Source organism: Cryptomeria japonica, chromosome 4, assembly GCF_030272615.1.
Source record: "Cryptomeria japonica chromosome 4, Sugi_1.0, whole genome shotgun sequence".
Classification (NCBI taxonomy): Eukaryota; Viridiplantae; Streptophyta; class Pinopsida; order Cupressales; family Cupressaceae; genus Cryptomeria; species Cryptomeria japonica.
Genome location: NC_081408.1, coordinates 368,280,595 through 368,306,932, shown reverse-complemented (window position 1 = coordinate 368,306,932; position 26,338 = coordinate 368,280,595). Strand labels below are relative to the sequence as shown.

At 35.7% G+C, this 26,338-nt stretch overlaps 1 protein-coding gene across 6 annotated transcripts in view; it reads right to left on the bottom strand.

Annotated features, from left to right (window-relative positions):
• LOC131047154 (mediator of RNA polymerase II transcription subunit 13) overlaps positions 1–26,338 on the bottom strand; it is a 171,810-nt gene that overhangs the window by 47,865 nt on the left and 97,607 nt on the right. For 4 of the 6 annotated variants that reach the window (XM_057981012.2, XM_057981024.2, XM_059219830.1 and 1 more), the window contains exons 10-14: positions 21,529–21,607; positions 20,921–21,262; positions 20,747–20,833; positions 14,985–15,255; positions 10,152–10,472 (exon numbers count right to left, since the gene is read on the bottom strand). In XM_057981012.2, the coding sequence (XP_057836995.2) occupies positions 10,152–10,472; positions 14,985–15,255; positions 20,747–20,833; positions 20,921–21,262; positions 21,529–21,607 (1,100 nt within the window). Of the gene's footprint in view, positions 1–10,151; positions 10,473–14,984; positions 15,256–20,746; positions 20,842–20,920; positions 21,263–21,528; positions 21,608–26,338 lie in introns of those variants that run through there. The other 2 variants (XM_057981031.2, XM_059219832.1) reach the window with 2 other exon arrangements.

Genomic DNA, 26,338 nt, shown 5'->3' with positions numbered 1-26,338 from the left:
ACTCTGTAGAAAGTGACTGAGGAGCATTATCAGATTGAGTTTCCTCTTCTGAAGCTTCAGGATCAATCACATGAATTTTCAACTGTGGCTTCTCCTTGCCTTGAACTGTTATTTCTTGAGGAAGCACCATCGCACGGCTGACCCGCAATTTAATCCTCGTACTAGAAGAGGATGCACCTTCTTTGTTGTCTAGTTGAATTTCAGACTTCCGCCCAAGAGGACCTGTAGAATCATCTTCTTTCCCCACCTTAATCTTAATGAGCTTGACACCATTATTCTTAAGCCAGATATTGGTATTGGCAAGAACTGACTGAAATCTATCCAAGATAGAAGTGCTTTCCTTGTGGGACCAGTGGATAGAAGGAAGCGGAGCCTCATCAACATTCTGATTGACAAACTCAGGATCAAGAACGTTACCATCATCAATCATACCTTGTGGCATGTTTGCGAGGTTTAGATCCACAATCTGTTCTGCAGTGAGTCGGCAGTAATCCATCTTGCGAATCTCCTTTTCGGTACGAAGATCAGCCCAAATATCTTCTATCCGGTGTACATGGATGAAGGTCTTCTTGATCTTCTCTTTCATGCCTCGGTAATCGAAATCAGCTCTAGGTTTGAATCTTTTGAGTCTGATTTCCTGCAACTCAGTTTCCATAGCCCTAGCCTTGATTGAAGTCATTAGAGAATATTGCCCAATCTTCAATGGGTTGTTGGAAGAAATACCCATGCCAACCTTGTGCTTAACTGACTGGTGTGTATGCACAGCCATGATCTGCCTTCCCAATTCCATGAGGATAATCTTATCTGTTGGGTACCGTGGGAGCATGTAAGGCTGCCCGCCATAACATCCAACTCTCATGTAGGTAAAAGTTGGAAATTGGAGAAACAAACAACCATATTCTTTCACCTTTTCCCATGCTTCATCTGAGACTCTTTTGTCCTTCAGGTTCTTGTCAAATTGACACAAATAATGACCAAAGAAAGCGTCCTGAACCCTTCTGAAATGAGACCTACTTGATCTTAGAGGCAACTGATCATAGTATTCCCAAACTGGTACAAGCATGCGGTCACCCTTGGTGGAAAGACCTGGGAAATGTCTAAGTGATGCAGCAATATACACGAGATATGAATTCATGTAGAAGGTGAAGGTAGTAGGGACGACTGCAAGTTGCTCACACAAAGCATCACTGATGATTTCACCCCAATAGATGTGCTGAGACTGCCTTACTAACATAATAAATTGGTACATCCAAGGTTCAAAAACATTGGAATGTTCCAATCCCATCATACGGCTAAGAAGAGTAATAGTATCACCGATCTCATTCTTGAAATCAAATCGATATAACTTTGCCCATCTGGTAAGCGCAGTGCGAGGTTCATGAATCCATTTGTTGATATGACGCTTACAGTCTTTCTCCTTTTTGGCAAAGTATTCAGCTGCACTTTGCTTGGAGATCTCTATATAAATGGTTTCGGAAGGTATTTTAAAAACCCTCTCTATAGCTTCTGCATCCAGGCGAATGATCACTTCCCCATCATCATTTCTAATGACTCGTGACTCTTTGTCAAAATGATGAGCACATGCTAGAATAAATTCTGGTTCTAGGGCAGCAACTGGAAAGGATGCGGCATGATGGATATGGCTGTCCAGCAACCGTTGCATATCCCCCTCCTTCGGATCTTCAATCCTTTGTATGAATTCGGACATGTCAACATGCCCTATCTCAGTATCCTTGATATGATCAAGGGAGGAGGAGATCTGTGACTGCAGAACTTCATTCTGGTATTTATCATACCTGTATTTCATCTTTTTTGGAGTGGGAGATGATGATACATCTGTCATCTGGGCACAACCGGGAATGCTGCAATGTAAATCCATGAGTATCAAGGCAACATCAAAGTCAGTATCTTTAGACATTTTCACTCCTCCAAATGAGAAAGTTCAACTTTCGTATTTTGGCTTTGTGAGAGGAGATATAAGGGGTGGAAAAATAAGCTTTTGACTTATTTCGGGTTTTGAAAAATGTTTCGCAAGTACACAAGAGGGAAGTACAAACGTGCAATCGGATTTTAAATTCCGAATGCAATTATACTTGCGAAACACGAAGCATGATTAAATGGAAGGAGAATGAATTTTCAGTTTGAAAATTGGGAAGAACGCATTTGCAATGGGTTTTTAAATCCAAATGCAAACTTATTTTCAAACTGAAAATCGAAGGAATGGACGGAAAAAGGTATTTAGGCATGCGAGAAATGACGAAGATGATAAGTACGGATGAGGGAATTGGAAGCGGATAAGTAAAAATGAATTTCGGGAAGATCACTTGGAACTTTGTCGTGCCAAAATGGGAAGGACTTTTGACTTGCAATCCGGATTTCAAAACCCGAAATTGGGAAGAACTTGATTTTTCCGTCATTGAAACTTGATTTTTGGACTAAGGAAGGTTAAGTCTTTGTCCAAAGAGGGAAGAACACATATTTTCCTTTTACTTGCAATCGGGTTTTTAAAACCCGAATGCAAGTAAAGAAGGAGAATTTTCAATGGGGAAGAACGACTTTTTCTTTACAAATTTCTTTGTAAAATGGGGAATTTCCTCTCGTAAACCCAATACGAACATGAACAAAAACCAAAACTTAAACAAGGAAATTGCAAGGAAAGAAACAAAAGAGAAATATAAAAATAAAAATTACCTTGCAAAGATGAGGAGGGATCCAAGCTTGTGGAGTCAACCAAACATAGAAGATGAAACCCTTTAAATAGAAATTAAACAAAGGAAGAAACTTAGCCACGCATGGTGACCAAAGAAAAATCGATTCGCTATAAAAACGCCATGAAAAATGCCAAGGAAGTAATTCAAAAATGATTCGATTCGTCATTACATACAAGAGAAAGCAAAAATGATTTAGAATTGAAAGCATACCTTGAACGAAAAAGGTGCGAAACTTGCAAAAAACGTGACTGGTTTTTAGGGCGTTTTTGCAAATCGATTCCCCAAAATGCGCACAAAACGGTTTGAATGCAGCTTGAAATCCAACGCATTAATGATTAAATCAAAAACGCCTTAGGTAAGAGCAGATTCGAACCTCCAAACCGTGGCAAATGGCACAAATGCATGATTCAGAAAAAAAAACGTTGAAGAAGACAAATGGCGAAAATCAGTTTGATAGATGCGTAGAACAAGGGTTTGAATTCTTCAAAGTTGCAGCAAATCCGCCTTTGGAAGGAATCTCTATCTTTTTTCCAAAAAATTCAAACCCAAATCAATTTGCAAAGGCATGGGAGAAATTTCGGGTTTTAGAAATGGAAATACAAGTTTTAAAAATGTTCATATTTTTGCCTCTTAAGGCAAATTTCGGGTTTTAGAAAAGGAAATACAAGTAAAATTACTTGTAATAGGGAAATAGAATTCCCTTTACAAGTGATTTTACTTAAAACATGTAAAGGGATTTTAAAATCCCATTTACAAGTTCTATAAAAAATAATTAAAAAAATAACTTTAAGTCATAAAAACATGTAAAGGGGTTTTAAAAACCCATTTACAAGTTTTACAAAACACTTTTAAGTCATTCTACTAGTAAAGGGGGTTTTAAAACCCTTTTTTCCAGTTTCCAAAACCTTGCAATTGGAGAAAAATTCCCCTACAAGACCAAAAGCTTCAAGGGGGTTTTGAAAAACAAATTACCAGTTACTGGTAATTATCGAAAAATTCCCCTACATTGAAGCAAAAACATAGCAAACGGACTCGAAACGCGACGAAATTCGAAACGTAGCTTGGGGATGGATCAACAATCAATCCAGTCCAAGGATGGGACGAATTTATACCTCGGGAAGCGTGCCATAGAGTAAATTTTTTCATTTTTTAATAAAAATTTCCTTGTGATAGTCCAATTTTTGAAATCAAAAATTGAGGACAACAAGAATGTTTCTTTTGTGTTTCTATTCTCGATCATTATACCTAATGGCTAATACAATTGAGTTTGCAACATAAATATAGTCATGACTATCTCTTTGTGAGTCTCTTCATTGATATAATTGTGCTCATGTTAATCAGGATTAGTCTATTAGTGTCTATCAATTACAGGGTTCAGATCTAATCCTCTAATGTTAATTGGTATTACAGTCTATCAATTTTGTGCTCATGTCAATTGGTATATATTCTAGGAGAGAAGTTGCACTAGGACATGAGGATATCCTATAAATTATTTGGTCTTTTTTCTTAAGGGTGATGTCAAACAAAAGAAAATATATACTATTTTTCCTAGGGACATGTCCCCTTCCTGTTCTGAGGATGCAAGAATGCGTCAAAAACATCCCTCTACCATCCCTTATCAAGAATTTTTCAGCAGAAACATCTTGGGAACAGCAGCACAAGTAAAGGTCAAAAAAAATCTAAAAACCTAGATTGAATAAAAAACTATTTTATTGTCTTCTTTTGTGTGCCCCCACGCCACACTCAGCCATGAATGACTAAAACACGCCTTGCTCTTCCATTCCAAGACTATTTTTACAAGCCAAAAAACATTGCAACAGATTTAGAGGGAAAAAAACATTTTGAGCAAGATTTGAAGGTGTGGCTTGAGATAACCAAAAAAGGTCAGCGTCAGTTACAAGCGATTAATGAGATAAAAAAATTAGTAGTAGAAGCAAAAGTACTTTTCCTTCTTTTTCTTTTTCCTTTTTTTTTAAGTTTTTAGGAAGATTACTTTTTTCCTATTTCCCATTTGCACTTGAATTTTTGTTCACAAAACAACGAGGGCAACAGCAGTGACAATAGCGAACATGAAATGGATGAAAGAATTGTAAGATTTTCGGCCTCAATTGAGTTCATCAAGATGTGGCAATGCTATGAGTCAACAAGAAAAGCAACGTAGCCGATTGGAGTGCCCTTCCACGTCTTGAAACCTTATGCAAAGGGTCTTTCAAGCATTCCAAACCTCTTCTACAATTTTTGACAGTTAAGAGGGATCTATGCCTGGGTATATTGTTATCTATTGGGTATTATAGAACAGGTATAAAAGAGAATGAGAAGGCAGAGGTTTATTGATTGTTTATGGAGGTGAAAGAAAAATGTAAGGGTGTGCCAATGCCAATCCAGTCTACACAATCAGCTACACCATCCATGGTTGCCACTAGTAGTGTTGATGTTTCCACAAGAGGAAAGAGAAAGACTAGTGGTAGCATGAGGTCTGAGACAATTGCAAGTGTGTTTAATATACAAGCACGAGATACGGCAATCTTCCATTGCTAAATTTTTTCATGTCCATGCCATCCCATTTCATTTAGCACATTCTCCTACAAACAAACATTCAAAGATGTGATTTTTATTGGTCCCCCATATACCTCCCCTAAAGAAGATAAACTATGAACAACACTCCTTAATAATGAATATTCTAAAGTGAAATTGATGGAGAACATGAAGCAGACTTGAATAATGTCAAGTTGCTCTATTTTCATGGATGGATGGATCGATATTAGACATCAACCACTCATCAACATCATAGTAACATGTGTATGTGGCTCTTATTTTCTTAGAATTGTTGATTGTTTAGGGAAGTGCAAGGATGCAAACTTCCTGTTTCAGATTTTGAGAGAGGCCATAGAGGAGGTTGGGGCCTCCAAAGTTGTGCAAGTGGTCATTGATTCAACATGTGTGTAAATTCGTTGAACAACACATTGAAATACATAGGGAAGATGATTTTGTGAAGCAAGTGGTGCTAGAAGCTAGAGATATTAAGATATTCATATGCAACCACCACACCTCGATTTATCTCTATGGAACTTTTTTGAGAAGAAAATTCCTCAAACTTGTAGAGACTAGATATGTCAGTTATTTCATTTTGTTAGAGAGGATGCTTGAGATGCAAGAGGCTCTATAATCGATGATGGTTAATCCAAAATGGGGTGGGTAGCCTAATGCAAACACTACTAAAGAAAAAGGTGTTAAAAAAATCGTTGATAACCATTGGTGGTCCATTGTGAGGTGAGACAGTTCTATTTTTATTAAACTCTTAATTTACTAACATTTGTAAATTTATAATCTTATTCATTAGCTCTCTGTCATTTGACTCTTAGTCCTTTTTTAAAATTTTGTTTGTAGATTTGTTTGCTACTTCATCTCACTTGTTGTAGATGTCATTAGATATATCCATATGGACTCTCCTAATCTTCAAGAGATTTATGAAAATTTGAGAGCATGCTTGGACTGATGAAGCATGCACATTGTGAAAGGGACCCTAATTGTGATACAACAATGGAGCACTATGCACACCCCACTTCATATCTAAATCAACAATGCAATGCACCAAAGGCTGAGATGCTGCTTCCTTATGATGATGAAGAGGTGAAAGAAGGGTTACATTAGCAATCCAACATTCAGCAAACCAAAGACAAAGATAAATAGAGTTACATTAGCTCAAACTAAACCTACTAAATGGTGATCACAACATGGCAAGGATACACCAGAGTTGAGGATGTTTGCCATTCACCTCCTTTCACAGGCTGTCAATACCTCTATTGCAAAGAGTTGGCCGACATACAATTTTATCCACTCTATGAAGAGGAATAGGCATACATCTCGATGAGCCAAGAAGTTATTGATTGTGGATAGTGCCTTGCAACCTCAAGATCATCAAACTCCAAAGCATCAACAAACTCAATCTTTGCAATGGGACGTTGATCATAAAAATGCCACCCAAATTGATGAGGAGGCACAAGAGGGATTGGTTGGGGTTTGATTGGATGAAGCAGCCCCTCATAGTAGCAATTACTCAAGCTCAAACTCCGATTGGTTGCAGTGTTAGCATATGCCAATTAGGGGCAGCAGAATATTTTCTATGCTTTTGTCATTTTGTAGTTGAAATTTGGAGATTTTAGGCATTTTGCATTATTTTTTTAATTTTAAATTTTTATATAATATATGTACATTGACAACGAACGCAATTAGATTTTGTTAATTTGTTTGTCAACTCTCATGCTAAGTCTCAATTCAACTTCAAAATGGTATGTATTAAGGATCTATAATGTATATACTATATAATGAATGCTTTATCATTGTTATCATATAATTATTTAAAATTTCCCTATATTTTAAAATTTTCCCTTTTTTTAAATAGCCACCCCCTATTGTCCCCTAAAAATAGCCTCCAAAAAAAATTGTCCCCAAAACACATCCCCCCGTCCCTTGCCGTTCCTATCTCGGAAACATGGTGCAACATAGAATATATTTTAACATCCACATATGGTAAAGAATAGGTCAATGGGACCGGAACACGTATCAGGTATTATGGCAAAGAACTAGAGAAAAAGGGGGCCCTAGACTCAGAGAAAACACAAGAAAGCAAGAAAAACAGGAGCAAACCAAAGAAATAGACAAAGTGGGGTTAATCTCAAAAGTGTAACCCACAAATTATTACAAGTATAGATAGAACTGTATACTTGCACCTATGGACTCTATGGACAGTCACCTTATTTTAATTTCTTGAAATTATGGACATTTGGGATTAGAGTACCATCAGCGTATCTTTGTTTTTTCTCCTGTTTTTCATTGAATTTGCATCTATTGTGGTGTCAGCTATTGAACTGAACTAGATTGATTATGTTGGTTACTGATTCTTTGTTTTTTTTGCCTGTGCTGCCTGTTTTTGCTGATCTTTTATGCCATATGTATCCACTTCTGTTAAGGATAGCAAATGATTTTGAGGTTTTGATCTGGGACACATCTATTGGGTTTGTCTTCCCTTTTCTTTGATAGACCCTTTGGAATTTCTCAGTTTCCTTTTCCGCTGTTTTTAGCCTTTACATTTTTTGATACGGTGTTTGTGTAGGAGACCTTGACTGCCCTGTATTTCTCTAGCTTTTGCCTGCTTTCTTCAGAGTTCATTTGTGTGGCTTTCTGGAATTCTAGTTAATTGGAGTGGTTGAAATTTGAGGGTATATACATGTTTGACATCCATTTTAATGACATGACCTGCTGCATTTATAGAGGGATGTTTTCATAATATATAGTTTGTTCACTTCATTCCTCCTAGACCTAATAGCTTCTGCCCAAAGGAGATTTTCCTAGATCCATGTTGACACATATCCTAATTTGGTTAGGTAATCCTAGTATATACAATCATATCTCATAGGATATCAGATCTTATTTCTTTCTTATCTGTCTCTTTATGTGAATTTCCTACACTTGCTTCATTTGTCTTCAAATCTGCACATAAAAACAGTAACCAATTTCATATTTAGACCCTGTCATTAATTCTAAATTGATACCAAACCCACTGAAATATAGTTAATCTCAAGACATTTTAATGGTTTATGTCAGACAATTATGAACTTGCTCAAGTATGTTCCTTGATATCAAAGAATGAAATAAAGAACATGGTTTCAAAAGGACATTTTCTTAAAGAGCATATCATTCACAATTACATGGGAAATAGAAAAAAATTTAACATAACCAATTTTTTATGTGCTACTGATCTAAAAGCACAAAACTGATTGAGTTGATGCATTTGAAAGTTCACTTAAACTTCTTGTCCCTCTTCACCCCGTGTACTTCATACCATAGTTTGCAAACTTGGACTTGACTCAAATTCAACAGACCAAAAAATTTTGACTCGGTAAAAGCTTATGATAATTGGCAACTTAAAAAACACTTAAATTCTTTAAGGAACAAAAAATTTAATGCAAAATACACATACAAATGTATCAAATCAGTTTGATGGCTTTGGCAGCAGTGCCCCAACGGGATTGAGGGGCAGAACCCCTGCCACCAAGCCAAAATGAAAACCTATAAAATCACACAGACCTTCATGGCACGCACCATTTTCATGGTATAAAACAATTCTTATAAAGCCAAAAAAAGACAGTTTTGGAGTGTTCAATCTATGTTTTCAACATGCAGCAGCAGTCAAGGGCTCAAAGTTTCTGAGTACCCAGCAAGTACTCACCAAAAATCATGAACAAACTAACTAGAAAAGTCTACAAGTTAAATTTTGAAAAACTTGCCACCAAAATTGTTTGGTGAATACTTGGTGATGGGCCAAATCTGCTAACTATACTCGTACCTTCCAGAATTGACTTTCAATTTCCAGCGACCAAAAACAAAAAGTTTTAAAGAGTTCAATGTAAGTAAACCAAAAATGAAATCCTCACATTCATTGCAATCATTTATTCCAGAATAGTACTTCCGGTTCCATGTCATCTTAAGAACCTTAAAACATGTCTCCTACACTGTCCTTATAAATCATGTTAAATGGGGATTCTCTTATGTTTAATAAATGTTTAACGCAGTAACTTCAAACATGGATGGTTTAAATATTCTCAAGTACTGGACAATCAGCCAACTGGTCTTTGAATTGGTGGAACATTTCCCAAGAATAACCCATAATAGTAATTTAATATTCAATTTGGATAAGGGGGTCAAAAACCATCAAACTATAAAGAAAGAATAAGTTTTATTAATGTCCACAAATGACCAGAGTAGGCTAGAGGGACTTGAAAGTAAAATATAGTTACATTAGAAAAATACTTAGGTATAAATGACCCTAGGTTGTGAGAATTAATATAGTTATATCAGTTATCTTTTTCTCGATACAAAGTATTAGAGAGAAGTGCTTCGATTGGTCAACTCTTTATGAGAAAAGTACCAGACTGCTTTCAACAAGCTTCCCCATAGGAAATTCTTTAATCCTAGAATAACGCTACAAAATATGCATATAATTATTTGTTTCTGTATTTCATAAGTCCCATCAAGGAGAATAACTTTCTCAACAAGATCTTCATGACAAGAAGCAATAAACATCCAGGTTAAGTCCATAAGTAGAACAATACTCAGTTAACTTAAAAGCAACTTTTTCCTTAATTCACAAGACAAAGAACTTAGAAAATATAGATGAGTCTATAAATTTCAAATTCTTAACGATTCATGAACCCTCATTGTCACTAAAAAACGTAAGAATTTTGAAATTTGAATTTTCGATCATGTTTGGCATGTGTTTCAGATGCTCTTAACTTCAGTACCTAACTATATTAATATTTTAAGAGCCATTCAACCATCTTAATTTCAATTACAGTCTTCTTGTAGATTCTCAATAATAATATAAGTAATACATAAGAACAATAATAAACATCAACACTGTGAATGAGAATGACATATTACCTCCCCAAAGGCCAATGTATCGTCTTCAAAGAAATCACCAAAATCACCGAATTCTGCAAGAACGGTCTGAATCTCCATCCCCATGCTTCTATCATCATCAGGCCAGTCCCAAGGGCTTCTAGAAGCTGCAGCAGTGGTGGATGATATACCCACAGCATTCAGTTCTGTGAGAGTGCCTCCTGATTTCAACATACCAGTGACAGATTTTTCCCCTACAAGTCCTGATACATCTGGTCCAGCACTATCTCCCTTCCGTGCACTTTTAGCTGTTGCTGCTTCACTGATTAAGTCTGCCCCACTTGACCGTCCACGTTTTCCACCCTATAAACAACTATATTTAGTAAGCATTTTTTACATAATTCACTATATTACAAAATAATCACTCATGTTCCACTTTTTTATTTCTTACACCAAGAAAACGAGTAAATTTCCTTGATTTCTTTAAGTAGTATTTTGATGTCAATCTTAAGACTAAGGGAAGTTTCTATGGTAGCCAATTTACATAGTCATGTTGCTTCAGTTTTGCAACCATAATCTGTACCCAGGTCTCTTTGTCTAGTCTCAAAAGCTCATTCCAAAATCCTAGATCTTAATCATTAACTAATCAAATTTTATAGATTACAGTATAACCAACTCCATAAAAAACGTTTGAGCAGCCTGTTAAATTTAGGCAAAAAACTTTGAATAACTTAATTTCAAAAATAGATCCAACTATTAACAAATATTAAATATGACCAACCTTCAGATGTATACCAGTACGTATTAGTAAAAATTAAGATAAATATAAGCAGAATCAAGCAACACATTTCAAAAGTTAGTGTCAAAACTCAAAAGTCACAAAAAGAGAGAAATTTAAAAAAGGCTTTAGGAGCAAAAAATGACAAAAGCCTGCAAATGTGACAGACTGATCAAATAACTGCAATATCAGCCATATATGCATGCTCTAGTTTTGTTCTTGCAATATGTATCACAAGATTGAAATTATAACAATACAAATGATGTGAGTTAATGCATTTTGTGTCAACTGCCTGGAAGTTTGAATACAAATATATACATCTCCAATGCAGAGAGGTATTACTAGCCAGGGTAATGTAACACCCAGATTCTGTTGAGAGAACTGGGAAAATCTTTATCTATCCAGAAAGATGTTATGATCAAAACAGTAGCTTTTTAATCCTTGCAAGCAAGGATAAGCATTATGATAACAAAAAAAGATACTTATTTGCATGCACATTACATCACCCCCTAGCTAAAAAAGAAAGGGTCCTCAAAACAAGGCCACAAGGGCTTTTTTGATCTGTACGAAAAATTATATTGAAGAAGAAATTTCTCACTTTACCAAGGTTTCTTAGAGGAATGGCTCAAAAAGTAAGCAGATCTCTAGAGATTTTATAACAAGCAAAGAGAAATCAAATGCAGAAGCAGGTTGAGTATGATTCTATGGGGTACCAGTGGATTCCCTTCCTTAAATTAATGGCATCTCCAACAAGATTGCCACAATTGTGTAGAAAAGAGCATCCAAACAAGTTTTTTATTGAATAAGAAATTAAGGAAGTCGATCAAGCCTTCAAAGGACTATTTTGAATCAACGCACAAATGCAATATTAAATAGGTTGCTTGTTCTTGTGGGATCTCATACAATGGGGAAAATATTGTTCCATCAGTACAAGTAGTAGAGAATATGATGCTGATATAAACATTGAATGAGTTATCAAGTAGGGTTTGGCATAGCACTCTTTCAAAACTTAGCACCCTGTTTGCATAGAAAATACTAATGTTCTAGCTTTAGAAGAGAAGTATAAAAGGTGTCTAAGGTAAAATGTCGGGATCAGCAAGATACGCATAATATGAATAGGGATGAAGGATTTGGCTTAAGTCACTTGTAGTGGCCAACACTGTGTCATACAAGACATATCACCCAAGTGGAAGTGGCATTTAGTACTCATAAATGAGTGGCTATTTATTATTTGTGTAGGTAATGGTTAGTTCAATTAGTAATTCCCCTTAAGTGGCCCTATATAGTATATATTGCGTCAGTTTACTTCACTAGAGTTATCTATATAAGGACCTCTAGTCTGCAGTCGATGCATATATTTCTTCATTGGGATGATGTGTCACAGAATGTGATCCAAAACACTAATTATAAATTTACAAACAGGTGTTTACAAAGACTTCTCTCAACATTTTATGGACAGTGAAAAATCTCTTGTTTTTAAAATAAAAGAATGTCTTGGAATTGAACTTTTCACACACAATGCAGGACAGACAAAAATAAGGCACTGAAATTCAAAGCTAGTTGAAAAATAGAATATTTGTGATCTAGGTGACCAATGAATGGCTCTTCAGTCATAATTCCTATTTTCCCATTGCTTGTTTGTGTTGTTAAAATGTTCTTTCTATCACTTATGTATTCAGTTAAAAGTGCCCAGATGAGTATGACCCTTCTGGGATACAGCGCTATTTAGAGTATTTTTTCTCACTGGAAAAAGAGTATCCCAGATCCTATTCCATAATAGTTGAAATCCCACTTTCGGGCTGCAAAAGTGACAATTATTGCTCTCTGGTTGGGGATATTAAATTAGGAATATATTGCCAGAATAAGTGTATTGTTTACGAAAACTTGGTCTGTTTAAACTTTATACCATCAGAGTAACAAAATGTTGAGCCAATACTTTGACAAACACGTACCCTTGCAAGTTACAGAATGAGCATGACCACAATATTTGTTAAGTTATTTTATGAGTACTATTACTTAGTAATAGTCATTATGAAGTTCCATGATCTCTGATCTCATAGAGACAACTTATCATGTATGCTCCATAACTCACATATAAAGTATTAACTATAAACTTTCGCTTTATTCACAGCTCTATACATACATATATGTATATATATTACATATATGTATATATATGTATATATGCACACACACACACAGAGATATATATATGTGTGTACATATATGTGTGTGTGTGTGTCTATATATATATATATATATATATATATATCTGTGTGTGTGTGTGTGTGCATATGTATGTATGTATATTAAATGCACAATTTGTTATTTTATAATGCTATAATAAGTCAACAAACAAAATCTGTAATCAAAAGAACTTTTCCTAATTGCCAGAGAACAAAGCATGTAAAAATGTTTCTCAGATACATGATGCCATTCATTATTATTCTTGGTATGTAGCCCACAATAGTGATATTTTCCGATCAGAATAGCATGTTATGATACAACACTCATCTACTTATAGTTGCATTAAAGATCAAACCATTCCATAAGCTTCTTTTTACTCCTCATTACACTCTTTAAGAGAATTTTTTTGCTTTGAAAAAGGATCTGAGAGATAGCACGGCTCACAAAAAGATTATCTGATCAATCTCCAAAGTATAGCAGTACAATTTTCTTAGGAAAGTGGAATTAGCATCATAGATTGCTTATAGAGAAAAATCATAATCCAAGATAATGATAAATGTTTTTTTTGTAGTTCCTGCTGCGATGTATGTTTATGTAAACCTAAAACAATGTTAGGGAAACAGTCTCCATCTGTGCAAATCCATAAAATTAAACTAAAGCAGTGCTTTCAAAGGCAATCCAGGTGCTCCAGGGGCCGGTAGAACATTTCAGGATCCTAGCAGGCATTTGCTTACAGTTATGACTTACCCAGTTAAAAATTAAAAATTAATAGTAGCATAAAAGGAAGTGGAGGCCACCAGCCTTGCCAAAGGAGTTAAACTTTCTATTCACATGAGGAGTTAAACTTTCTATTCACATGACTATTGCATTCCAGCATGAATTCAAAGGCAGCTTCCTAGAACTATATGACCAAGATTTACTGGATTCTGGTAATCAACAAAAATCACTGAAACACTCGATATAAACCATTGTATTTCTTTACCTAGATTATCTAGACAAAAAACTTACACCCTCTATCAATTCCAGATTAGAAGTGGACATGCCATCACCAACAATTATTTTTTTTTCTTGGTATATGGCACTTAAATGATACGTAAAGAAAGTTTTATTTTCTAGCAAACAGAAAAGAGAGAACATGTTGATTTCTAAAACTTGACCTTTATGTTGAAGAGACATTGCACAGCCTAATGGCATGATTTGAGAAAATTGTCACATCTTTTTTTGCCTTACTAAACAATCCAGTTTTGAAACATCCAGTAAGTATGCTTCAATAAGCTACAAAAACACTTTGGTAAGACAGAACAATATACTAGACTGAGACAACAGAGTTACCTTAAAGGAAGCTCACCATTATAATCATCATAACAGATGCAATACTAGTGGATAAATTGAACAATCAAACAGACATTGACTCTGTTGTGGGTCACCACAAGTAAACAGAAACATTATAGATGACCAGAGAACCTGATGTACAAGATGAATATTTGTTGACTTTTCATGGTTGTTTAAACCCACATGTTGTCAAACACCAACTTTACAAACAGTAAAACTGCAGCAATATGATAGTAAATCAAGATAGACAAATCTAAATTCAGAAAGAAGAAAGTACTAGTAGTCTGTATAGCTCCAAAACCTATATCATCTCCTATTCAAGTTGGCCTAAGTAGTAAGAAATGCATTATACTATTTATTATCTACTTTTAAGAAGATAAAATGCAACCTAATCTTCTTTCTTGGAATTGGCTTAAAACGTCAAATCCTATCATACTGTGAATACAAATATGAGCTTATACAATCTTTATAAGCATGTGTGCTCTAGATATTCTAAGAATATTTCTGATCTAAATATTCTAAGCAAGTGACAGGTTGGATATGCATATACTGTACATAATCAAATAATTCATGCTTACATGTAATAATTTAGAGCCATCCATATCCATTTGAACAGCTGAAGTCAAATGAGACTGTTTAGATGCAAGAGAATCAGCATCAGCTTCAAGATCTCCTGAGACAATGCCTGGCTCAATATCACTCTCACTAGAGCTGGTAGTACTGCTAGTACTGCTGCTGCTGCTGCTACTGCTGCTATTGCTATTAGTACTATTTTGCTGGTGCAAACCATTTGACCCAATCCATGAACTCTCCAAGGATTCCTTGCCATCATTAATACAAAAGGTTGACCTGAAATAAAGATAAATAGCTTAGCTTTCTTAAAAATGAGAAAATACTAGAACTAAACCTGTGAAATATTAACTGGTTCCCTTGATTATCTATATAGAGTGAATTATTACAGTAACTTCACCCTGGTAATCTTCCACCTTTTACTTGCTATTGCTGTTCGTTTAATCATTGAAGCACCTTTGAAGAATAGAGAGGTATTGGACTTCAATTTTACAAATTTCACTTTAATAATGCAATATCAGAGGCAGCATACCTGCTGGTTATTAACCTAGGTCGTCATGGCATAAGTTCTCCAGCTTATCACAGGATCACAACCCAATGGACTATTATGGCTTCATTTTACTTTCAAAAAAAATGACAAACTAAATATTCCTATTAGCCAGGTTAGGTATTATAGTATTCAACCAAAAAAATTTAGTATATTGCTCACTTTATGCTGAAAAACTTTGTATGATTAGAAAAACTAGAACTCAAGCCCAATAGATTCTACAGCCTGAAGTTAGGTATTCAATCTTAAATACTCCTCTCTGTAATAGAATATTAAGTCCATGAGTAGGGCCAGGAGTGGCCTGATACCTGATGTTCTAGTGGATGATACTCATGTTCACTTCCATTTTGTTTCTCCACCACCATGTATGTCCAGTTAATGCAAGCTTAACATATAAATAAATGAAGAATGTTTTTTAGTTTGACAGGTTTATGAATTAAAAGATGGATGATCCATCAGATGTATATCTTTCTGGCTCTCCCTCTATGGTTGAATTTGAAAGATAAAGACAGAATTAGTAGATATAAAGATTATAATAACATCCACATAACAGATGTAGATGAAAGGTACTCAAAAACAGCAAATAACAATAGCTAATCTGCAGGGAAAAACAAAGCCTAACAACCAAAAATGAGGTATTTCAAACAAAAACTACTACAAAATAAACAGAATAAGAGAGTGTCCAAACCCTGAACAAAACAATATTCACAAAAGCCATATGGTAAAAATAATTCTGTTGAAGGAACATCTATTGCAAAAAGAAGTGCAAATAGAGCCAAACGAATAGAGCCAATGGAGAACAGTGATCTAATCTACATCAGCAAGAACATCCCATCGATCCCCATGAAAGGGCCAACTAGAAACTGATGATGTACTCAGGAAAATGACCTGCACTAAGAGACTCTGGCTGAACAATCTGGATTCCTATGAATAGAGCACTGAACAATCCTATAGAGAAAGAGATGTTCCTCTCATTGTCTCTCCTGAAATCCAAATCCATACTTACAGTTCTCAATATGTAGAGAGAAAATTGGTAAGGAGCATCAGCCTTTCTAGAGAAATAAGTGTTCCCAATGGAAAATTTTATACCTAAACCGGCTGAGGTCTATGAGATAGGGCTCTTGTAAATTGCTTGCTAGAAGTTGCCTGTGTTTAAGGTCAGATGTGAGGCATTGAGCTGCCAAGTGGTAGTTAACTACAGGATGGTTTCCTGCAGAACATTCTGCATTAACTCCTGAAATTACTCAGAAGTTTGAGTAGAACCAGGAGGTGAAGTTTATAATTAGTACTCCAAGTGAAATTGCCCGTGAATCAAAAAGAAACTCATTATCTGGCAGGGAAATTGAATCTATCACATCAAGTAACACATGTACATTAGAAGAGATCACAAGATGACTCCCTCTTTCTACCCAACAAGATTTTTGATTGATACCCACCATTAGAATCTGAACACACTTCCTAGCCAATAGAAGCTTAGCCCACACACAAGTAACTAAGACATTGAAGAACAAATAGCAATGAAAAATGATAAAAGAAACAAGCAGATGTCCTACAGAACCAAATATCACAAAATAAGTCTACCCAATCGGCTTACAAAGAAATAAATGGAATCAGTGATCAACATTGAGGCTATAGTTAGCATAAAATGCCTTTGTTATGTTTTGTTAACATGGTTGTCACTGACTATGTATTATGTAATTGTCAGCTTGTGGGTAACTATTAGGAGGCAGGTATTAGTAGTTATCAACAATTATGTTATGTTTAGCAACTGTTGAGTTCTTTAATTTGGTTTCTTCACTTTCTTGTAGTCAAGAAAAGTACTGTATTCCTTGGTTGATCATCCCTAGTGGACTTCTATGTAAGAACTACATACGAACAAAAGATAACACTTTTATTACTCTGTCTAGTATGCATTCTTATTTCTGTTATTCATTGCAAGTACTAATCTTTATCAGATAAAGGAGTAAAAATTGGCACCATTGCCTTCAACGAGTAGAGTCCAATTTAAGACATTAATGCTCTCAGAGCCCAACGAAGGTGAAAAGAGACCACAACATAATCAAGACCAAGAGAATAAACAATCTCTAACACTGGTGGAGCAAAGAGAGCAATGAAGACAAGCACAGAAGGCAGTCGAAGAGAATCCATCACAATGAATTCAAAGTCGAAGCCTAGCATGAGTGGAATGTAATGACGTGAGTGTGCTAACAAAAACTAAAACATAGCGACATAATTATTAAAAAACTAAAACTATAAAACAACTCTTACCTAAATAAAATAAACTAACTCTTCAAATAAAAGTTCAAAAACAATATAAATAAACTAAAATATTTCATAAATTGTTGTAGAAATTAAAATCCTCTAGAGTAAATAGCATAACTCTTTTAAGTAAAAAGAAAAATTTCTTCAAATAAAAATAAACAATATAAATAAAGTAAAATAATTTTAAAATAGTTCTAAAATAAAACAACGCTTGAATAAATATAATAACTATACTAGTATGTGTGTGTAAATATTGATGGATAAACTGCTCCCAAGGGAGGAAGCTCTCATTTGTATTAATCAAAAAGTCGAAAATTATATTGATTCAATTTTGAGGTGATGCCCAACTTAGCCCATGGAACCAGGAGGCTACAAAACTTGAAAACATTACTTAAAATACCTAAATACATACATTTGCACTGGGCTGAAAATCTACAAGCCCCATTCATCCAAGATGGAACAAAGCCCTAGTACAAGCTAGAGAAGAGTTTACATACAAACTAACAATACATACTAATAAGATTTTTATATTTTGGCTCCCGATAGCCAAAGCACATTATCCGTCATTTCTTCATTAATGAACTCGAACAGTCACTCGATGCCATCTGAAGCCTCCAAATTCATTACCTTCTTCAAAAAGGAGATGCTTTTAGCAGCTTTGAAACAGTGTTGAGCCAAAGCAATAAACTTGAAATTGGAAAGAAAAGGGAACCACTCCATTATTCCATACACGGAAAGCTTCTAAAAATCTGCAGGCGGAGAAATACCTACACCAAAGTGAGCCATGCCCAAAACCTCATCCAAATTACCCAAGAATTGTTTCTTTATGAGAGCCTGCAAAACAGCCTTCACAATGTCCTTCAACTTGCAAGGATCCAACAAGGAGGCCACAAACTAGGAGGAGATGTTTGCGTTAACCCTATATTTGTGGTTTGCTTTCATGAAGTCTTCCCTCAAAACCCTTTGAACAGCCATGATGATAAGCCCATGATGGGTCTTGAAAATAGACTTAAACCTTTTCTCTGCGATATCCCCAAGAAAGCCATTTGGCAACGGGAACTAACCAACCGGATAGAATATCCATACCCAGATGCTTGGAAATGCTAACTCGCCGAATAAGGGATGGAGTGCAAGGATCCCTTTTTATTAATCTAAACCTAACTCGGACCATTTTGCATGCGCCTAAGAGGACGAAAGTGAAGTTTATAAATGCCAATCCCACAAACTTGACCCACCAACGAGGTCAATATCTCATTGGTGATTGAAAAAATGATTGCTGATGTACAAGCTAGTAACTATATTTAAAAAGATAAAATAGTAGCTTGTTTTTAATAGCCAATTTCATACCGATCACTTTTAAAGTTACTAGCTTGTTTTCTTTAAGAGTTATCTTTTTAAATCTAAGTTAAAGTGATTGCTGATGTACATACCAATCTAATGGGGGGAAATCGACAAGCTAATAACTTAGATTTAAAAAGATAGCTCTTAAAGAAAATTAATACTAAAACCAAAATAATCTAGAAGGGGATTGGGGTGGCGAGGTGGGATTCTCATTGCAAATTCAAAACATTTTTTTTATTTTTAAAATTTCACCTGCTTTCAGTTTGTCTGAGTTATATGAACAGCAGCCCCCCTAGCCTCAGAAGATTTTCAGAAAACACTTGCCTTCCCCAAATCTGTGTCGCTACATCCTCATTCACTCATTGCAGAAACTTGGAGAAAAATAGGTAGAATCTACGTTGCAGGTTCCCATCCAAGGTTCAGATTCTCCAGTTCGCCAATTTTACAAGTTTGGCACAGGTGGGTTCAGCTGTATATGGATATATATAATTTGCACAAAATATACAAAATTAGGATTAGTTACAGTTAAGAGTCCTTTTTTGGTTTATTGGCCAAAATCAATGATAATGCCCAGGTTAGCCAAGGGCTCTGTCCAGACCTGTAGGTTCACCCCAGTTAAATCTCAGATATACCCGTTGCAACCCACAGGCCAGGGCAGAACCCTGAGGAGAACCTAGCCCATACCCTAACCAGGATCCATATCTGATTTGATTCAGTCCAGGTACAGCCTTGGTTCTAAGCTAAGTCACAGCATTCAGCGAACTTCAAACATGAAATTCGAAATCCGTCGAATATTCAGCAATTAGAAAAAATTCGTTAAAATTTGGAACAAATTTGCATTAAAATAAAACGTGTTAATTAATCTTATTTTTGTCAAGCACTTTTTTTTAGGGTTTTCTCAGACGCAATGCCATGAGCATGAACAGAAAGAGGGCAGATGGCACAAATTAAGGACATGAGCAGAGGGCAAAGGGCACAAACTGAGGACGCGAGCCGAGGGCACAAATTGAGGGCAAACAATCTTCCAGCAACACCCAGCAAGTTTGTCACGCCTCAGCAAGTCGGACACGACTCCTGAACAAACTTAATATATTTTTTTAGGTTTTCTTTTTCGTTTTTCCATTGGTATTTTATGAAAATTTGAAAACGCTTTATTCTTTAGCTTTTTGTCATTTTTTTATTCTATAAAAATTTTAAAGTACATTTCTTAAATTTATATTTTTTATTTAACTATTGACTTTGACGTCAATGATGCGTCTAAATATTATTTTACTTATATTAAATCTTTATAAAAAACTAATATTTAACTATAACAAATTTAAATTTAAGATTTAGATTCCTCTTTCAAAAATAATAGTTAAACTAATTTGATAATTTATTGGGTATATTCATATATTTAAAAAAAAATTATATAAGGTGATTTTAATGTCGAATTTTTGTCCTTGTCGAACTTCATCCGAATTTTATTGTTGCTGAACTTGAACTCAAATTCAAACCTTGTGACTTAGGTTCTAAGTGACCATGGTAACACGCAGTTTAATCCAAGGATAAGGGATAGATGGTTAAATCATATCTATAAAGCTAAACAATCATTCACAATGAGAGAGCAGAGTATGTTACCCAGATATTGATGAACTTGTGCATGACATGTCAGCTAACAGACTGTTCTCCAACCATGATGTACCAGCCCAATCTCTTAACCAGCATCTGCAAATCTGATTATTTAGACTGAATATAAACAGAACTCCACTGGCAAACGGAAAATCTAAATTTTCCATACAAGAAAGCACATACCTTCTAAGAAAAGTTCTGGCAAGTACAATGGGCATCATTGGAACAAGAACAGCCTCAACTGGGTATATAAACGTCCTTTCACCAAGTTGAACATTATCTTCACATGCCTGCTTCCTTTCATCCTCCATCAGCATATTACAAGATTGAATGTCTATGTCATCCTGCTTAGTGCCATTCTTGTTCATATTTGAAAGTACTTGTGTTGGCCTGCCAGCCCTACCTACAACGCAACCAAGACTGACCTCTGCATAGCAATTTTGTCCTCTTATCTTTTCATGTGAACATTGACTGAAATGGAAAGGCAGACTATTTACTGAGAAATCATTTGAGGCTTTCATTTTGCTGCAGTGAATAGCCACAAGGACCAGTAATCTATTAATTTTGAATTCAATAATGCACAAAAACTGAGAAAGTTAAATCATTAAGCTATAGTTGCAGGATGTCTTCCTTTTATAAACTTACAAGGCAATGCTATTTATACACAAGATCTACCAAAACTTCCCAATGGAAAATTTGTAACCTAAAGCTTCAAAGTTGAAAAAAAAAGCTTTCATTCCATGCTCCACAACCAGTACATTAAAGGCAATAAACGTTTATTATTAGCATACCTTTGATAAAGTTGCCTCACTAAATCACCAGGACAGCAACCTGTGAGCCTCCCGCGCATACCATGGGGAGCAACAAAAACTGTCCACGATACCAAGCAAACAGTAAGAATGTACTGTGAAAGAATCAAAGTGCAAATGACAACAAGGTCTCAAAACCACAAAAAACAGGCATTGTTCAGGAGTAATGGTTTAAAAAATATTCATATAGACAGAATAATGAATGCAATACATAAATAAACAAAATGGATTAGGTAATATTCACTTCCAAGAGACGAATTCAATAGTCTTTCAAAAATGGAAATAGCATCCATCCAAAGATGTTCTAGGAAATAAAGTCACCTTTTTAAATGAAATGGCTTTCTTTGAGAAAAAAAGGCACATGACAAGCCATTTTCTTTCATTCACTCGTGATTTCTCTTAAGATTTATTATTATGATCTTCTACAAAACATTATATTGGGATTATTATGCACTACATTGATCCTAGTAACAACTCATTCCAAGGGAATATACATCTCATAAAATAATTGGCCACACCAATGCAATTAACTGATGTATTCGCTTGCTCTCCCTCAAGGCCAAAGATCTTGTCACTTCTATCAAAGTCCTTGATGGCACTAGCACCTATGCACCACATACCATGTCAACACAAAAAACAAATACCTCATCATGGTACATCTATCTTGATGGCTTTTCAGATTCTTGAGATGAATTGCTATACATTACATCTTCTGCAACGGCAAGAGATAGATCAAAGAAGAGAACACAAGCACCTTCATAGTTGCAACCCTTTTCAGCATACATGGATTCCGTTATATTGCTTGGAATGGATGCACCCCCTCATTTCCCTGCTCAGCAATGAGTCACATTTATTCTTATATAACCGTAGGCACCTGCAACTACCACATTTTTCATCCCATTTCATTTGTTCCAATACACAACTAGGAGAGTATATATTTTTTTACACCAAGTTGTGACATTATGTATTCTGCTCATGTACAGATATTAGATTTACAGTTATTAACATCAAGTACTTAATAACTGCCAGGTCGATGTTCTATATTCTTGTGCACTCTGTTCCAGTTTGTTCTACTTTGTCGAACTCTTCTCTTGTGCCATCTATAGATTAAATTCTGATATAATCTCCTCACTTTAATATTGACCATTAGAATTCTCTTACCAAATCAATCTATCTTGCCAAATTAGCTGTAAAATTGATCACTTCCAGGTATGAGTCATACCAAAATAGAGTGAAGGTTCAGACAGGGTTCAATTTGTAGAAGTCAAAATCATCTGGAAACATTGTCAGGCGAACCCAAAGAGATTCTAAAGTCGAACTGGCAATTCCAAATATGTTTCCATAGCGATTCCAACATAGATGAAGTTTTCAGGGCAACATTTGTGACTCTTTGACCTGCGAAACCCTATTAAAACATCCCCAAACACTATACAAATGAATTTTTCAAGGCACTTTTACCCAAAGAAGCATTAATCGTTTGGGGAATTAATCAGCAAAACAAAAGTATAAGAAGATTTTTTTTAAAAAGCAAGGAAAAATCGGGAAAAAATCGGATTTACAAAAAAACATAAAAAATTGCAGAAAACAATCAAAAGCTACTTTTTTATGTATTTAAGGGCATTTCCATAGCATAGAGATATTGTAGGCAAATAAAATAGACACTTCAACACATGAATTGTAGAAAATAGATTTTCATTGTTTATATTCATATCGCTGATTACATTGCACAAAAACATACCACAACATGAATAATATCTAGATGGTGATAAATGTCAAAATGTCGATTACAATATAGTTTGTGACTTTGTACAAAGTCAACCTATAAACTAAGTACAAAATTCCAAAAAATCAACTATAGACAATGGCATGCTAGAGGGTAGGATGCTCTGTAATGAAGCTCCCGGGTGAAAGCCTCTTAGCTCATTCAATCCATTCACGATCCCAGCTGGCTTCCCTCATGAGATCAAAATCTTCAGGCTCAAGTGGACTATCATCATCATCAACAGCAGCAGCAGCAGCAACAATCAACTCAGACTCTCGATCTATTTCATCGAGGTCAATTGACTTGTCTTCCTTAATAGTTCCTGATTTTGCCCATGTAGAAATTAGTCTTTGCTTTACAAGTGAGAAACACAATGAATAGTGAATACAATTTGAAATTATAGCAACTATATATTAATATTGTTACCTTGAGCTTTCTTTATCTTCAAGTGGAGGTTGTGGTGAACAAATACCAAGTCATTCATCTATTTTTGTGTTAGGCGGTTGTGTTTCTTGGAATGTATGTGTTCAAGAAAACTCCGATTACGCTCACAAGCTAATGAGCTACATGGTTGGCTCAAAATGCGCACCGCCATCCACCTTAAATTTGGTGATTCGTCTCCAAAAGAAGCCCACCATTGAGCTAAAAAACACATTATATGGAGATGATATTGTAAGACTAAGAATATCTTAAAATCTTGACAAAATAAAGACAATGTCAAAAGTTTATAGAGTCTACCTGGTTGGATGGTCTTTCTACCTTGTATGGCAGCCCTAGAAGAGAGAAAACCCTTAGCTTGCTTGTACACTTCCAACTCTAACATAGTTTTTCCATGTCTAGAAACATTTTGTCTATGCACTTGTAGAAGCCTTGTTTGATCTCAGCATCAATATCCATGTATGAAGTCTTGTAGAATAACAAAGGATTGAGCAAGTATCCCGCAGCATGGAGAGGAGTGTGCATCTATCCATCCCATCTCCTATCAATTATGTCCCACAACAGCATGTACCTCTTCCTGTTATTTCCCAGCTTACTCCTTGTCACCTCCTTGGCCCTATCCATGGCCTCGTACACATATCGCATGGGGGGGGTTTCTCCATCCACCAGTCTCAAGACTTTTACTAGAGGCTCTGAAAATTCTACTATTTGTTCAATAGATTCCTAAAAGCTAGTAGAATACATGTACTCTGCCACTGCTATGCCATTTGCTTGATTTGTGAAGTCAGACTCCATCCACTCAGTCGAAACAAAAATTCGCCTCGAATCACTTTTTTGCTCACATAGTTTCTACAATGCAAGGAAGTGTGTTGCAAATCTTGTCACCCTTGGTCGAACTAGCTCCTTGCCTCCTGTGAAAGAGCGCATTATAGCCAAAATCCTCGTGGAATTATAAATAAATTTGGTAACCTTGTGAACCTTCTACAATGCCTCCTTAACCCATTCAATTTTTCCAATGTCCTCTAGGGTTAGATCAAGGCAATGGGCTGCACATGGTGTAAAAAACATAGAGGGGTATTTATCTATCAAAAGGCTCCCAGCAGCAACACAAGCAGCAATGTTGCCTGTGATAAACTGAAACACATTTTGTGGCCCTACATTCACAACTACCATGTCGTACATCTGAAACAATGCAGCTGTGGATTTCATTATATTAGATGCATCCACATATTCCAAAAAAAGTGTCAATCTCACAAGAGACAAGTTAATGAGAGTTTGGTTCCTTCTATTTGTCTAGCCATCTGACATAATGTTGCAACCAGTTTTAGCCCACTGTAACCGATGCTCTTTTACAACATCTTCAACATCATGTACTGCATCTTTGAGCATACCAACCCTCAATGACTCATAAGATGGGGCTTGAAACCTAGGACCTACAGATGCAATGGCATCTACGATAGGTTGCCAATATGAATTTTTGGAAGCATGGAATGCCAAGCTAGAGGAGTACCAAAAATTACCAATTGCCTTCTTGTCTTGTTCAGTGATGGTTTGCCTCCATCATGTACTCTCCAAAGTGGTTTGTGATCCTGGTGTAGTACGAGGTTGGAAGAAAGTATTAATGTTTCCTCCACCTATGTTTGGTCCACGTGTTTTAGAAGTAGGTGCTGACCCAGATTCCCTAAAATGCCCATCTTCACCATCCTCTTCACTCAAACAGTTCCTCCTAGCATCTGCATAACTAGAACCTAGTTCAACCCCAATTCTTGCCTTTTTGGCCTTACTCTTAGCAATCCCTTCAAGAGATTGCTTTGCCTAATACGAGACATCTATAGGGCATCTTTTGCATATCTCGGTGTTATTTCCTCGTTCTTTTGACAAATGCCATTTGAAGCGATAAATTCCACCACTGATCTCATCTAGACACCAATTGCACTTGACCTTCGTGCTACCAGCAACTGGTGTGCAATGTGTCTACGACTCTACGCAAAGTCTTTTTGACGTGGCATTGTGATCAAAAATCAAATCTGTAAAAACATAGTCAGAATTTTTTAGCTTTTTACCCTTGATTTTCCTTATCCTCTCCTTTCACTTAGGTTAATCCAGATCAAATGCAACTAACTTCTCAAAAAGTAGCACCTTGTATTCTAGAAAACTTATTTCACAAATCTAAAAGCATTGGGCCTTTTACATTACTTATTTCATGTTTGTATTCTTCACCATATTCAAAGCACTGCTCTATTTTTGTCAATGGCATTGCTTTCCTTAAACAGATATTTTCTTTATAGAATTACAATACAAGCCAGTATATTTTTTAGTTTTTCTCCAAATTATACTAGCAAAAAAATTCATGTTAGCAGAAACATGGCATGCTTGTTTTACGTAAAGGACTCAAAGTTAGGCATCAAACTATGGTAGGCAAAACAAATCTATACAGGCACATCCAGACATTAAGTTAAATTTACACACATACCTAGATGCACGAATGATGTGGTTGGCAATTGGCACCTTTTTGAATCAAAGAATTTAAATGGAAGGAACTTGTTTGGATAGGAGTGTATAGCATGAACGATGAATCAAAGAATTTAAATG